Source organism: Heliangelus exortis, chromosome 1 (assembly GCF_036169615.1).
Source record: "Heliangelus exortis chromosome 1, bHelExo1.hap1, whole genome shotgun sequence".
Classification (NCBI taxonomy): domain Eukaryota; kingdom Metazoa; phylum Chordata; class Aves; order Apodiformes; family Trochilidae; genus Heliangelus; species Heliangelus exortis.
In genome coordinates, this window is record NC_092422.1 from 140,713,009 (window position 1) to 140,727,434 (window position 14,426).

At 35.8% G+C, this 14,426-nt stretch overlaps 1 protein-coding gene across 6 annotated transcripts in view; it reads left to right on the forward strand.

The window, feature by feature from the left end:
* The first annotated feature begins 72 nt into the window (after positions 1-72).
* PARPBP (PARP1 binding protein) overlaps positions 73-14,426 on the forward strand; it is a 47,322-nt gene continuing 32,968 nt past the window's right edge. For 5 of the 6 annotated variants that reach the window (XR_011722798.1, XM_071727947.1, XM_071727955.1 and 2 more), the window contains exons 1-7: positions 73-149; positions 1,125-1,240; positions 1,525-1,677; positions 6,795-7,025; positions 8,581-8,691; positions 10,186-10,356; positions 12,635-12,789. Coding sequence is in view for 5 of the 6 variants with exons in the window: in XM_071727947.1 (XP_071584048.1) it covers positions 1,528-1,677; positions 6,795-7,025; positions 8,581-8,691; positions 10,186-10,356; positions 12,635-12,789 (818 nt within the window). In the remaining variant the exon portion in view is untranslated. The remainder of the gene's footprint in view (positions 150-1,124; positions 1,241-1,524; positions 1,678-6,794; positions 7,026-8,580; positions 8,692-10,185; positions 10,357-12,634; positions 12,790-14,426) is intronic. The other variant, XM_071727964.1, reaches the window with a different exon arrangement.

Consider the following 14,426-nt stretch of genomic DNA (forward strand, 5'->3'; position numbering starts at 1 on the left):
CCCGGGATTTAAATTTAAACCGCCGGCAACGGCCGCTATGCCTTCTACCGGCCCCGCTGTGCTCCCCCGCTTTCCCTCCCCTCTCTTCCCCACCACCGCCGGGGCAGGTGGCTTCGCTGAGAAGCGGGAGAGCTTCGGCTGCTCCGTGGGTGGGTGCTGTCGAGGATCAGGTTCTCTGGTGGCAGGGGCAAGGGTGGGGGGTTGCGGCGGCTTCGCGCTGGGGCCGGGGCGTGAGGCTGGGAGTCGGTGGGGGTGTGTGAGGCGGCCGCGGCCGCGAGTGTTCACCTGGGGGAAGGGGGAGGTGAGCGGTGGAGGTGGTAATGGTGATGTTGATGCCGGTCCCCGGGGTTTAGGGGTTGTTTCGCGGGCTGTTTGACTTGTTCAGGATGTTTCGGTGGGCTCTCCTTCCCAGTAACAGGATTTGTCCCTTTGAAACCTCTCAGAGCTTTGGGGGGAGAGAGAAACGCCTCCCATTGGTTGCCTTACAAGGGTTTTCACTTTCTCACCTGTTCTGTCTTCTGTGTTTTGCTCACGTCAACGTGAAAAAATGAAGAATGAAGTAGGTTTCCCCTTCTAACATTCTGGAGAGTAATTAACTGCACTTGCTGTTACAATTTTGCTTATTACTTATGTCTCCTGTTTCCTCTGCCCCTTTCCCATGCATCATCATACTAATCAGCAAAAAAACCAAAACAAAACCAAAACAAAAAAACACAAAACAAAACCAACCAAACAAAAAAACAAAACACAAAAACAAAATTGCGGTGGAATTTGCATTAACTAGGTGAAATAAAGGGAAAGGTAATGGTAATTGGTATGAGTATTGCTCCTGTACTGTCACTGCAGTGTTAGAGAACTTTTATTTCAAGAAAGATCAGGTTTAAAAAGCACAAGTCTTTTAAGGAGTCTTTTAAAGAGTTTGTGTCTTGCCAAATGCAAGATGGTCAAATAAGACCTTTTACATGAAGTGGTCAAATTCAAAACTGATACTGAAAGTCACTACTAAAGGAAATGGGAGATAATAACTTATGGAATTTAAAAAAAAGAAAAAAAGAAAAAAAAAAAGGCATTTAGACATATATTTGTTTGTAAATCTTAAAAGATGCTAAATCTCTTGTTTCCAGGTTCCAGCCAATTCTGATAGACACTGGTCTGAACACCTAGTGAATGAGAATAGTACAGAAGACACTCTGGAGCCTTCATACTTGCTGTTCTCAGAGATAAAAGACTTAGATTTGTGGTAATGTTGATTCTTTTATGTTTGCACAATGTACAAGGAAAGTAAGCAGTCTTCATGAAGATATCATATATAATAAGTATTTTTAACAACTTTGTAGTTGCTTTGTTGCAGTGAGGTGAGTCTCACCAGACTTTTGGTTTAGTGATGAGTTTATTCTAGAAACTTGATCTGCAAGAAGATACAATAGGATTTGTACTCATGATTTGAAGGAGATGATGTGCATAGGCTTCTTGCATGAATACAGTAATTTTTATTTATCTTAACTATTTTTATCTCTACTGTAGACAATGATTGCTTTCCAGCAAAAAATTTTAAACTTGATCAAGTGTTTCAGACGACAGTGGCATTTATTTTCAAACTCTGAAAGGACTACTGTATGTGGAGCAGACTGCATGATGATGGCATTACAACTGTCAATGGCTGAAGTGAATAAACAGGTTAGCATTATTTCAGTATTTGGTACATCTCAAATTTGGGTCACTTATTGGACTTTTTGTGCACTTGAAATGGCTGTTCTGGTCACTTCATTATTGATCTAACTGAGGTGACCTTCATTTTGAACCATCATTAGCAAGACACTGAAATTAATATGATCGAGCATGCTGTTAGATCAGGGCTTAGAAAAAGAACCATGAAACAGATGAGAGGATAGGAGTCTTTTAAGTGTGTACCCGAGATCTAAACTTTAATATTAAATACTATACTTTTCTTAATCATATATGTTATGTGTATTTCCATCTAATGTTTCTCCTCCGCTGTAGGTCAGAATGGGAGAACTATGGCTTTTGGGGTTAAGCTTTTCTTGAGTCTTCTGAAATGCAGTGAAATTATGCAAGAAGAGTATAAAGCTGAGCTGCTGCAGGTTGTATGAGCTGTGCTTGCAGTGGTTCAGTCTTGGCTGCTGCTTTTCCTGAGGCCCTTCCTATGGGGACCTATACATATAAGTTCCGAGTGTGCACTTAGTACCAGTAGAAAGCACGGGTTCCTTCTTTACATGTCCAAGAAGTGTCTGTCAGATGAATAGGAGGTGTAACCCTGAAGTCCCTCTGTAAAAAACACTGTGGCTTGTCACAGGTGGAAAGTTGTCCATTAGCAGTCACCTGAAACATACTGGAAATTGTTACAACATACAGCCATGCCTGTGTCTCATCAGTCATGGCATGTGTCTCATCTAATGACAACAATTGCAATTGTCACTTTGATATTAGAATATCTTTTTAGGTCAATAAACTCGATTATTGAGGAAAATAAGCTATCATTGTTGGAAAACATACAAATGTTGCATAGCAAATTAAAACACATAGTATAAATCTTTAGTTAAAAAAATAAAACAACCTAACAACCAGCAAACGCACCACAAGCAATAAAATTGCACCAAAACCAAACCTGCAAACTAGCAATCCCCCCAGACAAGCAGAAAACTCACTTCAGTTTGTGCACTCTAATTGCCACTTGTACTGGAAGAAACCTCTATCTTGGAAGAAACATTTTCAGAGCCAATCTTTAACCTAACTGAATTCATCACCAGAAAAAGCTATGTAGTCTAAAATGTGCAGAATGGGAGTACCTCTTGTCTAAACATTAGGTATAAGAATGATCAACTACAGTAATCTGTAATAATCATTACAGATGAAATATTAGAATCCCAAGGCTCTACCTCTGTACTTCATATAAAGTAATATATTCCATCCAGAATCCCAGTGTCCTCACAGTACCTGTGTAGGTAGGACTAGAAAATTATTGTGCACCAAAATGAACTCTCAAGGAACTGATAAAGGGCAATAATGCAAAACTAGCTGTGGAGCAATTGCTGTTTGCCATGTTTGTTGTGATTCTCAAGGAAGAGCTACAAGTGTTTTTACAAAGCCAGCTTTGAGAAGAAAAATGAGTTATTCTGTTGGATGCCAAAAATTATAAACATGATAAATATGTTTTTTTAATGTTTCATTGCTACTTCTTTCATAACAGTTTACAATAAGCTTTCTTCTCCCTAGATGTAAAAATTGGTTTCACTTTATACTTTTCTTCTCTAGAAAAGATTGCTCCCTTTTAAAAGGATCTTTTCTTTCAGAGATGATCTAACAAATTTAAAGCAGTTATTTTCAAGTAATTTAATTTTGAAATTTACTGCTTTTACTTCATATCTGAAGGCTAAGTGCTCAAAACCCAATTTGTTTTTTTTCTGTTTATACTAGTTTGTCTAAAAAGACAAATTAGCAGAATGTAAAAATCTTCTCTTGCATATGTTGAGTAAAACTATTTTAACATTTGCATCTGCTGTATCTGAAGTTAAGTTTCTTCAGTTGAATGTCTGATATTTACAGTGTTAAAAATGGCTTTTTAAATTTTGTTCAGCACCAAAACTTCAAGCTTAGATGCAGAGCATTACAGCTATAGGCATGTCCCTTGTTAAGTCTCAGGTTTAAGTACAGTGATTTTGTATTTTTAACATATCACCTATAGAATAGAAATCCTATGATAAAGTCAATTTCTGCAAGAAAAAATAGTGTACAAGCAAGCTATTAATTGGCTAGATTGAAAAAAAAACAACCCCAACAAACCAAACAACAAAAAAACCAAAACAAACCACAGCAAAACCTACCACAAAACAAAAAACCTGTTCTCTAGGCACTTGGATGATTTAAATCAATTTCATGTTTTAGTTATTATCTGTGTGTGCAGTAGAAATGAAAAATAACAATGCTTTTTTGAGAACTCTGGAAAACTTTTAAAGTACTATAGTAGTCTTAAGTTTTACCAAGAATAAGGGTAGCAAACAGTGTGATAAATATCCCTCAAATATCAGGGATCAAAGGAAAAACAAACTCTCTTTGAACACTTCTGAAAAGACTTTGTAGCACAGTATGATCTGTTGTGAATGTTAATTCCTTTTACCTAGGCTCAGTAGTATAGATCTAAAACTTAAAAAAACTTTAAAGAATCTTTCTTAAGGTTTGAAGTAGAGTAACGATTGAAGTTCAGTCGAGGGTAAACTGCTTTAGCTTGACTATGTTTGCACCTGTGGATCAGGATAAGTAGGAGTTTTTTCCTGAGTCTGAATTCAAATTCTCTGACTTAACTATTTTGTGAATCTCTCTTCTACCACTAGGACTGTGAGACTGGAAGTTCTTTATTGATTTTAGAAATACATTTTGCCTTTAGGAAGTTGTATTTGTCTCTTTCTGATTCTGGTTGAAATCAGTTTTGGTGAATGGTTTAGTTATACCCCATGCTTCCATGACTGCATTTTGCATGCTGTCTGAATGTATGTTCTCTTCATTATCCTGTATTTCTTGAATGTTTTCTCAAATCATCTTGTTTCCATATTGGCAAATAAATATAAGTTGTTACACTGTTCCTCCCTTAAACTGTATCTTTCTCTCTGCTAATGAGACTCCCACCATATTTGTAGGAGCATTGCATGATGTTTTGCTTGTAATAAAATGATGCTACCAAGAAACATTATCTTGGTTGTTTCTCAGTATGATTAATTTGCCACAGAATTGGTGAAGAGCTGAGGTTGGAAGGGAGTTCTGGAGGTCACCTTGTCCAAATCCATATCAACCAGGGACATCTACTCCCAGTTGCCCAGGATCATGTCCAGATAGCTATCAAATATCTCCAAAGATAGAGACTTTATAACCTCTATTAGCAGCCTATGCCAGTGCTCAACCACCCTCATAGTAAAGAAAGTGTGTCCTGATGTTTTTTCAGTTTGTGCCATTGCATGGTGTCCTGCCACTGGGCACCTTAAAGAGCCTGGCTCCATCTTTTTTGCATCCTCACTTCAAATATTTGGTTTGTTGCTTGGATGAGTACAATTTTTCTTTGTTTCAGGATCCTATTATTGCAAATTCTAATTCTTTTACTGACCCATACATACTGTAGACCTGCAGTCCTCCTGAATCAGAGCATACCTCTACTCTCTTGTGTCCCACCCCCTAAAAAAAAAGTGTTCCATCCCAATCAATTAAGCATTCAAGGTATACTGGGTTTCTCTAGTCTTGGGATATTAGCCTGTAACTTCACTGGCTTTGCTTCTAACAGATTGCATTATAGCAACTCTCAGGTGCTCACGTCTATACACTTCTGCTTATATGAATCAGTTTCTAAATGTGCATGGCACTATCAGCATTTACTGGAATGAAGAAATTATTCAAAACGCTGCTTTCTCCTACCATTATGTGCTTTATGGACATAAAGACAGTTTGGGAATGTCTGTGTGAGAGCATCTGCAAGCAATGAAGGCTCAGTAGGGCAGGAAATGACGAGACTGCAGAATTGCACAACTTGAGGGCAATGCCAGACAAGAATACTGCACTTAAGGACTATGCCTGGAAATAGAACTAGAGATAACATCTGGGTGGTGGCTAAGCAAAGCAATTTTGAATACACGTGTTCTAAAACAAGGGAAAGCATGGTGTTGCTGAAATATGCATAGTTTTCTAGGTTTTTAAAATAATTTTTCCATTCAAATAGAAGCTTATTTGCCTTACCATAGATATTTGCTATGATTATTTGTAATACCTACAGAACACTAAAAAAAGAAATTAAATGATGCTACTGGATTTCAGGCGTCCTAAAATGAAAGTATGGAAAACTCAGCATACTGTACTATTAAGGAGTGAAGATGCTTCATAATACTTTTATTGTTTCTATGCCTGTGGAACACAATACTTGCAATGCCTATTGAGGAATGAAAGTATGGAACTTTTTGAACTTCCATAGGCTGCCTGTTGGCATGTGCTTACTGCAAAACACCACTTAAAAAAACCAAAAAACCCCCAAAAAACCCCCACCAAGGAGTGTTGATAAGTTGTCTGTATAAGTAATAGAATACACTGTCGTGAAGGTTAATATCTGGAGGGCAATTTTATTTTAATTTAAAATATTTTTTCAGCACTTATATAACCTTTGCTAGTTGCTGCAGGTCCTTTGGTGAGGAAAGATTTTGATTTATTAGATACCATGTTGGAGTTATACTTTTAGTTTGGAGCTCCTGGAGGATTTTGTTTTAAAATAAGAGCATAATCTTTTCTTTCTCCAACCTACTGCTGTTTTGGTCTGTTTAAACTGGGTTATTATATGTTCCATTATTTTGAGGGACTGAAATGGGAAACAAGTGCTTCTCAGGAGACGAATGCCATTTGAATATTCTGGTAATCCAGGGAATAGTGTGCAAGTCCATAATACTGAATTATCATAACCCATGCATAAATTAGAAGGCAAAATTTGCTCTGGAAGTACTTGCTGCCTTTGGGATTAGATTCCTGCCATGCTGAAAACAATAGCTCTGCAAATAAATAGCTTTCTGTAGTCTGTCGAAGGTCAGTATATGTATTTGGTATCTTATAGATCAGGAACAAACACTTCATATAACAAAACTCCACTGTAAAGGCAAAGCAATGGAAGAACTTCAGCTATAAGTAAGACTTTACTGCAATCTAAATAGTTATGTTTATAACAAACAGATGTACGTTTATATATGCAACCTGTTTTAAAATTCTTTTTAAAGCTGTACAGGATACAATTTTTTTTTTTCCTGTTTTATTAGCACCGTGGGGATTTCACAGTGTCACTTAGTGATGTCTTGGAAAATTGGAAGTATTTGTTACATGACAAACTGGGATTATCATACGAAAACATGAAAGAACCTGAAAATTATGCTGATGTAAAACAAGCCTATCATGCCTTCTTAGTGAGAAGCAGTATGTTAGATCTAGTAGACATATATCAGAAGTCCTCTGGTCTTGAGCTTATATCTGAAGATGAAAGCATAGCCCCTGTAAGTATTTTGTTGGTATGATCTCTGATATTGTTTTGACTTATTTTTAATTCTAGTTATGGATTTATGACACTTCTAAATATACACAGGAGCTCTGAATTATTCAGAAGTTACTTTGCTCTTCTACTGGGGAAACATTTTAAATTACCAAATCTTTTTAAAAAGCCAAAATTAATTTAAAAATTATCATAGAATCATAGAATGCCAGGTTGAAAGAAACCTCAAGGATCATCTGGTCCAACCGTTCTAAGTGGGAACATGTTTTAGATGAGCTGGCCCAGCACTTTGTCAAGCTGAGTTTTCAGATGTCCAGTGTGTGAATCCACCATCTGGGGAGATTGTTCCAATGTCTGACTGTTCTTATAGTGAAAGATTTTCTTCTAATGTCCAATCAGCATCTGCCCAGAAGTAACTTACCCCCATTACATTATCTTTTCTGTGGGAATAGTTTTAAAAAGGAAGCCTCCATCTTCTTGGTGGCCACTCTTTTAAGTACAGGAACATGGCAATAAGTTCTCCCCTAAGCCTGCTTTTCTCCAGGCTGAAACGAACCCAGTTCTCTCAGCCATTCCTCATACAGCAGGCTTCCTATTCCTTGGATCATCTCTGTGGCCCTTGGACCCTCAAGGTCCAAAGATAAAGGATGGAAGGTATAAAGATGAAGGATGTTGATTCTGAAAAAAAGTAAGGAATGTTGTATTTAGATGTGCATGCTTCTAGCTTGTAATGAAAATTAGAGAGGGGGTAATTGCCTGCTTTTACTGTTCACTCAGCATTGCAGAGCTGAAATAATTTATAATCTGAATTTTATGTACATTTAAATAGGTGGTCATTGTAATATGAGGAAATCTGTATCAGTAACTGAACATTAAATAAACTGAGGCATATATGAACATACCATGAATTGCTAGTTACAATATGATTGAAACTGTTTACCTTCCATCCCTAGTAAGAACAAAGAGCTTTCTCTATGAAAAAGTGGTCAAATATCAGAACAGGTTACCTAGAGGGGATGTAGAGTCCCATCTTTGCAGATACTAAAAACTTGGCTCAGTATGTTCCTGAATGAGTTGGTCAGAGCAGTCCTGCTGCAAGCATTATATTTTTACTAGGTAATCTTTATAGGTCCCTTTTACTCTAAATTACTGTATAGTTCCATGGCAAGTTCACTTGTTAGCAGCTTGCCTATTAAAAGTTAAGAGAACAGGCACTCAAACACTCAAGTGGTTAATGGGGAAGATAGAGAACTTAGGTGGGTTAATGAGTTCTTCCTAAGCATGGTATAACATATTAAATGTTATCCCAAATATAAGCAGCTGCTTTTAGTGTTAGTGTATTATGTAACTGTCTCTTTATAGTTAAATTGAATCTTAGCCCTCATCTGTCTGCTAAATAAATTTGCACTTTTGAAGACCAGAACTAAAAGTAGTTTTTAAGGGCTGTGTTAACATCAAAACACTAGAAAAATAGTGAAGACAGTTTCACCAGGTTTCAGTAATACTTTTACTTTGTAGTCATCTTCATACTTAAGTTTATCCTAATTTTTTAATTGAAGGTTCAACTCTTGGAATTTATTTGTGGCATAATGAATGAACAACAAACCAATGATTTTGTTCTTTCTGCTCCTTGTACACCAGTCAAGCAACAGGGTCAGGAGAATGTGAAGGTAAAATTATTCCTGCTTCTTTTGTAGTGCTTTGTATATATGAAAAGATGAAATATAACAGTTTTCCTTTCTAATAACTGATATTAAACTGTTGATGGTTTAAAAAACCAGAACATATGTATTCAAACTCTGTATCACTTGAGTATGTTGTAGGTGTGTGTATGGGGCTAAAAGCAGAAATTTACATTCTGGAAGATAGTCCTATTATGGCAGGTACTTCATGAAGACTTACCCTGTCTTGAAAAAACAGGGAATAAATTTTTCAATGAGTACACTATCATTCAGATGTTGAGTTGACTAAGAGTTAAATGACTTGCCCGATTCTTAAAAGAGACGTGGTAGGTGAAATAATCTTTGATTTAAATTTATTTTCTTGTATTCCTTTGTATATGGAACAAATCTAAATAACCACTGTGGTGGAAGCTGTAACAAAGCAAGCAAGATTTGTCTGTCCCAGTAGAGGACTTGATGAGAATGCTGGGTTCCTTCTCTTTACCCTTTCAACTATCAAAACATGAGTCTCAGAATACTATGTAACAATGGATAAGATGCTGAAGCTTTAGTAATTTCTAAACTTGCTTTTCTCATGATAAGTGGCAATTTCCATTCAATATTTGGATAAAATTCAATATTTCTGAACAAGAAAATAATTTTTGAACTGAATTTCTTCCCTAGATAGCACTTCTACTACTTACATAACAGGTGTCCTGCTGTTCTGACTTGTGTAGTAAAAATATTCCTTTCTCTTTTTCCCTTCTCTTAAAACTTTTCAGACTGTCACACAGCAATGCTTGGTGATCTTTACTGCCTCCATTTTTGTTGTATACCTGCCTTTGAATAAGAAGAAATTCCATAGCAAATGCAGGTTTTCTGTTTATTTTTCTCTCAGTTAATTTGGTCTTTCTTTTCTTTGCTTATGACAAAACTGTAAATTCTTCAGTCTGGGGACTGTTGTTATTACAGATTCCAGAACAGTGCTGAAATATAAGCAATTACAATGTTATATTTTGGTTATGGGGGTGAAGCTGGATCACAATTTATGTCCAGACTTCATCAGTTGAGTTTCTGTGGCTGAAATCCCCTGGGAGTAAAAAAAAAAAAAAAAAAAAAAAAAATACTGGATCTGGTAAAGAGCTGGTGAGTTGTTTGAAATATTAGCCTATTTGAAGTTCATGACAAATTGTTATGTGGTTTAATAGTGCTAATATTTTGCCTTGGGATAGAAAAAGAATATCTGTGAAGAGGTTTCCAAGTAGAAAGTGATAGCCAGTTTTGAGAACCTGCCATCAAATATTTTAATACTACATATGTAAATTTAACAACTTACTCATGATTGATTCAGTCCCCACACATAAAATAGCATTCTCAAGTTATGCAAGGTGAAATTTTTACTCTTTCAAAAATTATATCAGAGCATACATAGTTAACTTTTTTCTAAAAAAGGAATATAATTTAGCAGTGGAATAACAGTTTGTGTGGTGCTTTCTTATACAGGTGAGAATCCTGGCAAAGAAGTGTGTTTGCTCATATTTAAGCCTGTTGGTGAATTCTAAGGATGATCTAGCACTGGCTCAAATTCTAAATGTTCCTGACAGAGGACTTGATAGAGAAGCCTTCACTAAACTAAAACATGCCTCACAGACAAGAAAAATGTCCATATTTCTGGTATGTGTGTCAAATAAAACTTTCTGTAGATCAGAGGCAATAAAATAGGTCTATTAACATAATATGTTGCTTTAATTTAATTGCCTATGCAGGACTGACACTTGCAAGCCAAGTCAGATTCCACCATAATCATGGTTTCAGGTGAAAAAGACACAACAGAGGTTCTTTGTGAAGGAATGGGTGCTTGCTTGGTCATTAGAGCTAAAGATGGACAGAAAAATAATTGTGTTCTTGTGTACCTCTGGTGCTCTAAAATTTGGTAATACAAAAACAGGAATTGAGGCTGTTCATCCCAGAGAGTGAACGAAATCCTGAAAACCTGTACTATGCCAATTTTTTATTATTGTTTTTAAAATTTGAAATCTTTGTAAACAGTGTAAAGTGAGGTCATGAATATGCATATCAAAGAAAAAAAGACGAAGATGGCATTGGATTAGATGTTGCTGCTGACCAAATACCTCTAAGAGCTATGAGGTTGATTTTAATAAATATCATAAAGCATGTTAACATTAACAAAACTAAGTCACTAACATTAAAAATGAAATACATAGTAATGTTCTGTAAGTATTTTGGTTGAATAGCAAGCAATATTTATTTGTCCATTTGTTAAACTTTAGACACATGGAACTTGAAGCATTCCTGTATACAAATTACCTGATGACAAAATCCTGCCTTTGGTGTGCATGCTAGAACAAAGGCCAAAAGGGCAGTGTTGCAGCTTTTTTAGCTTTAACTCAGAATCTGGGGAGAGCAATGCTTTCCAGTCATTCATAGCATGATCAGGCTTGAAGTAGTCTTCAATATACTATTGGTATGGGACATTCCTGCTCATTTTAATCTCAAAGGCACAGGGGTGGGGAAAAAAACCCAAAACTTGAGATACACTTTCTTAATGCCCTTGTATGGGACTATAAATAGATAGAACATCAATGGGCAGTGGTCACAGAGGCTTGTTCCTAAAGTATCTTGTTTGTTACATGAGGTACATTTTTACTTAGAGGAGTGTACATAGTCTATCCAGAGTCCTTTGTCTAAAAAAAATGTTATTCCCTCATATTGAAAATAATCAGGTTTTGTATGTACAGAGACCTCAATGCAGACAGCAGCAAACCAAGGAAAAATTGTATGGTTACATGACAGTCATTGAGGCAGCTTCATTTTCAGAGTTTTATGGCTGAATATGGGATATTATTTTTGCTCCTAATACTCTGTTAACATTGTATTAAAAAAAAAAAAAAAAAAAAAAAAAAAGTATGTGTTTGGACTGGATTTATTACCTCTTCCTCACAGCTGCCAGAGGGGAAGCTTCTCTGCCATGTTAAGAAGTCATCCTTTCTGGCATCTGTGTCTTGTAGAAAGCTTGCAAAGCCAGAATATTTTCCATTGGGAAGGTATGAACTGTACTTGATCCACAAGAAATTTTTAGCACAAAGGCAGAAATACTGACAGGTTTATTTTCTTTGCTAGAATAATTCCAGTTGTACTCTTTCCAGTCCTAAAAGCTTTATGATTTAGCTGTGTAGTTTGAAATCAAAAGTCATAAGTGCAATTAATATTACTGCATCTGTGTTAAGTATATTGGATTGTTATCTTTAGTTTCACCTTTCTGGAGAACTGCTAAGCCTTTTATTCTGATTGTTGCCTAAAAATTTGAGGGATTGCACTCTGAGGCATACTACTTTGGGGACATCTCTTGTTTTCAGTGTCTTTACAGCATATAAAAATATATGTAAACGGTAAGAGTTGGGTACCTGTGACAACAGATACTTCAACTGTCATGTTTTTTTTAAAACTTTAATGTTCCATTATGTTTATTTGCACCCTGAAAAGAAATGTACTACCGAAGTCACTTTACATGCTTATGTTAAAATTGTTCTTGGCTCATGGACAGCCCTCTGAATTTAAGTAATTTTTCTGAGGTCAGCATGAGCATTCAAAAAGATTCAACAACAAAAAAATTCTATACTGTGTGTTAAAGTTTTTTTTAAACTGTCAAAAGGCCAATGTAAATATCAAATTAGATGGGTAATTTTCACTTTGGTTTTTGTTTTGTTTTTTTTTTGTCTTTTTTTTAAACACTCTGGGTATTTATCTTGCAAATATAGTGATATGTACAAAGCTTTTTGTTGAGAGGAATTCTATTGATTTTGGTTAAATTATTTCTTTTGTCAACCAGCTATTATACACTGTCTGAAAATCTGTAGAAGGGGCTCACTTCAAGACATGTACATTTCACCTATGTCTACAGTTTCATGCTTTTGAATATTTCTCCTAATAGATGGCAACATCTTTTATCCGAACCGTAGAACTTGGAGGAAGAGGCTGTGCATCTTCATTATTTGATCCTTTAAAAGTCCACATAAAGGGATTTTCAAACTTGGTTAATTTTATTGACAAGCTCCAAGAAATCATTGGTGAAATCTTAAATCCAAGGTAATGGAATTTCCATTATATTTTTGTCTTGTTAGGCACCTTTTTTTTTTTTTTTTTTTTTTTTTCTTCCCTTGTGCATGTGTCTTGAGGAGGAGGAATGAAAAAACAACAAAAAACAAACATAATTTACTTAATAATTCAGAGTAAGTGTTTAAAACTTAAGCCTTATTAGAATATATAGGAAAGCCTCTGGTTAAGTCACTGATTTTGAATGTTTTTGAAGACCTGAAGTTAGTCTATTGGGCAGGCTTATGAATTTTGGGATTAAAGAGAAATGTAAGTGTAACACAGGAATTTGAATTGGTAAGTGCTGGCACTAGTAGAGAGAAGAGCAGTATTCTTAAACATTATAGAAGTTAGTAATTTTTTTCATTTATATTTGACTATTTTTCTATACAAAGCTTTAGCAGATCAGCTGTAATAGATCTTTCCTTAATCCTAAAGAATCTTTTTTAGTTTGAATTGAGTCTGATCTACACACACTGAAAACAAAATTTTACAGGTAAACTATAAGCATTATTACTGTTCAGATTGCATTGATGTTGGAAGTAGGAAGTGTTAATGAAGTTGCTTTGCAGTGTTGTAGTTTTGGTTGTTTTATTTTTTTTTAATTCTGTTTCTTTTTCTTTCATTTCAACATCCTGGATGCCAGAGACATGCTATCTGGGACTAAGGAAAAGTTTTGACTTAGCTTTTAATGCATGCTTTAGTCTTTCCTTGAACCATATCTGGTGCTGTACATTGATAAAAATGAGAAACGGGAAAACATTTATGTGCATGAACTTGCTTTTTGTGGTGGAAAGACCACTTTTACAGGTGTATACAGTTCATCAAAGTATAACCTAGACTGCTACGCCTTTTTAATTACCCTTTCAGAGAAAAATTAGTGGGATAGTTGCTGGGAATTATCAGTTTCTAATTGGGAGAATTCTCTAGAGCTTAGGAAGTCCTTTCAGCAATCAGCTTTTCATTCTGTGGCTTTCTCTGCTGTATCTACTGTTCCACTTATTCTGTGATAGTGCAGGTATATAGTACATGTTCTACCTGAGCTGAATCTAGGGCATTAACCCAAGCCCAGCTTACATTGAGACCATTCAAGTTCTAAAGCTGAGCACAGCTTTTTCTGATGTACTCTTCAGAGTCAGCTGTACGTAAGGTGGGGGGAAGGCTTGTGCTCTCCTATATTTATATAAAATAAACATGAGTTTATAGATATTTCTCTTGAAGGCAGCATCATCTGCTTATCCTTCTATTGCCTTCTGTCCTGTGGGGCTGCTTAAATTTAGATTAAATTCAGATTCTGGCATGTACATTAGACTGCATGTATACATGCAGATATTGATGATTATCAGTGACCGAGAATGTAAGTTAGGTGTTGTGTGGTGTTTCTTATATCTCTTATGCTCTACATAGACTTTAAAACCTCAAGATGTAAAATACTACCATTGTTTTTCTATGTGTGTCTAATCATAGCTCAGTGCTTATAGAGAAAGACCAATCAGGTGTCTTATCTTTTAAAGAATCCTCATTAGAATTCTGGAGTTCTCAAACATTATAGGACTAGTATACAGCTTAGAAACTCTTAAGTGTCACAGTGTTGGTGAACACAAAGATATTTTTCCTAAGTCTTTGATAAG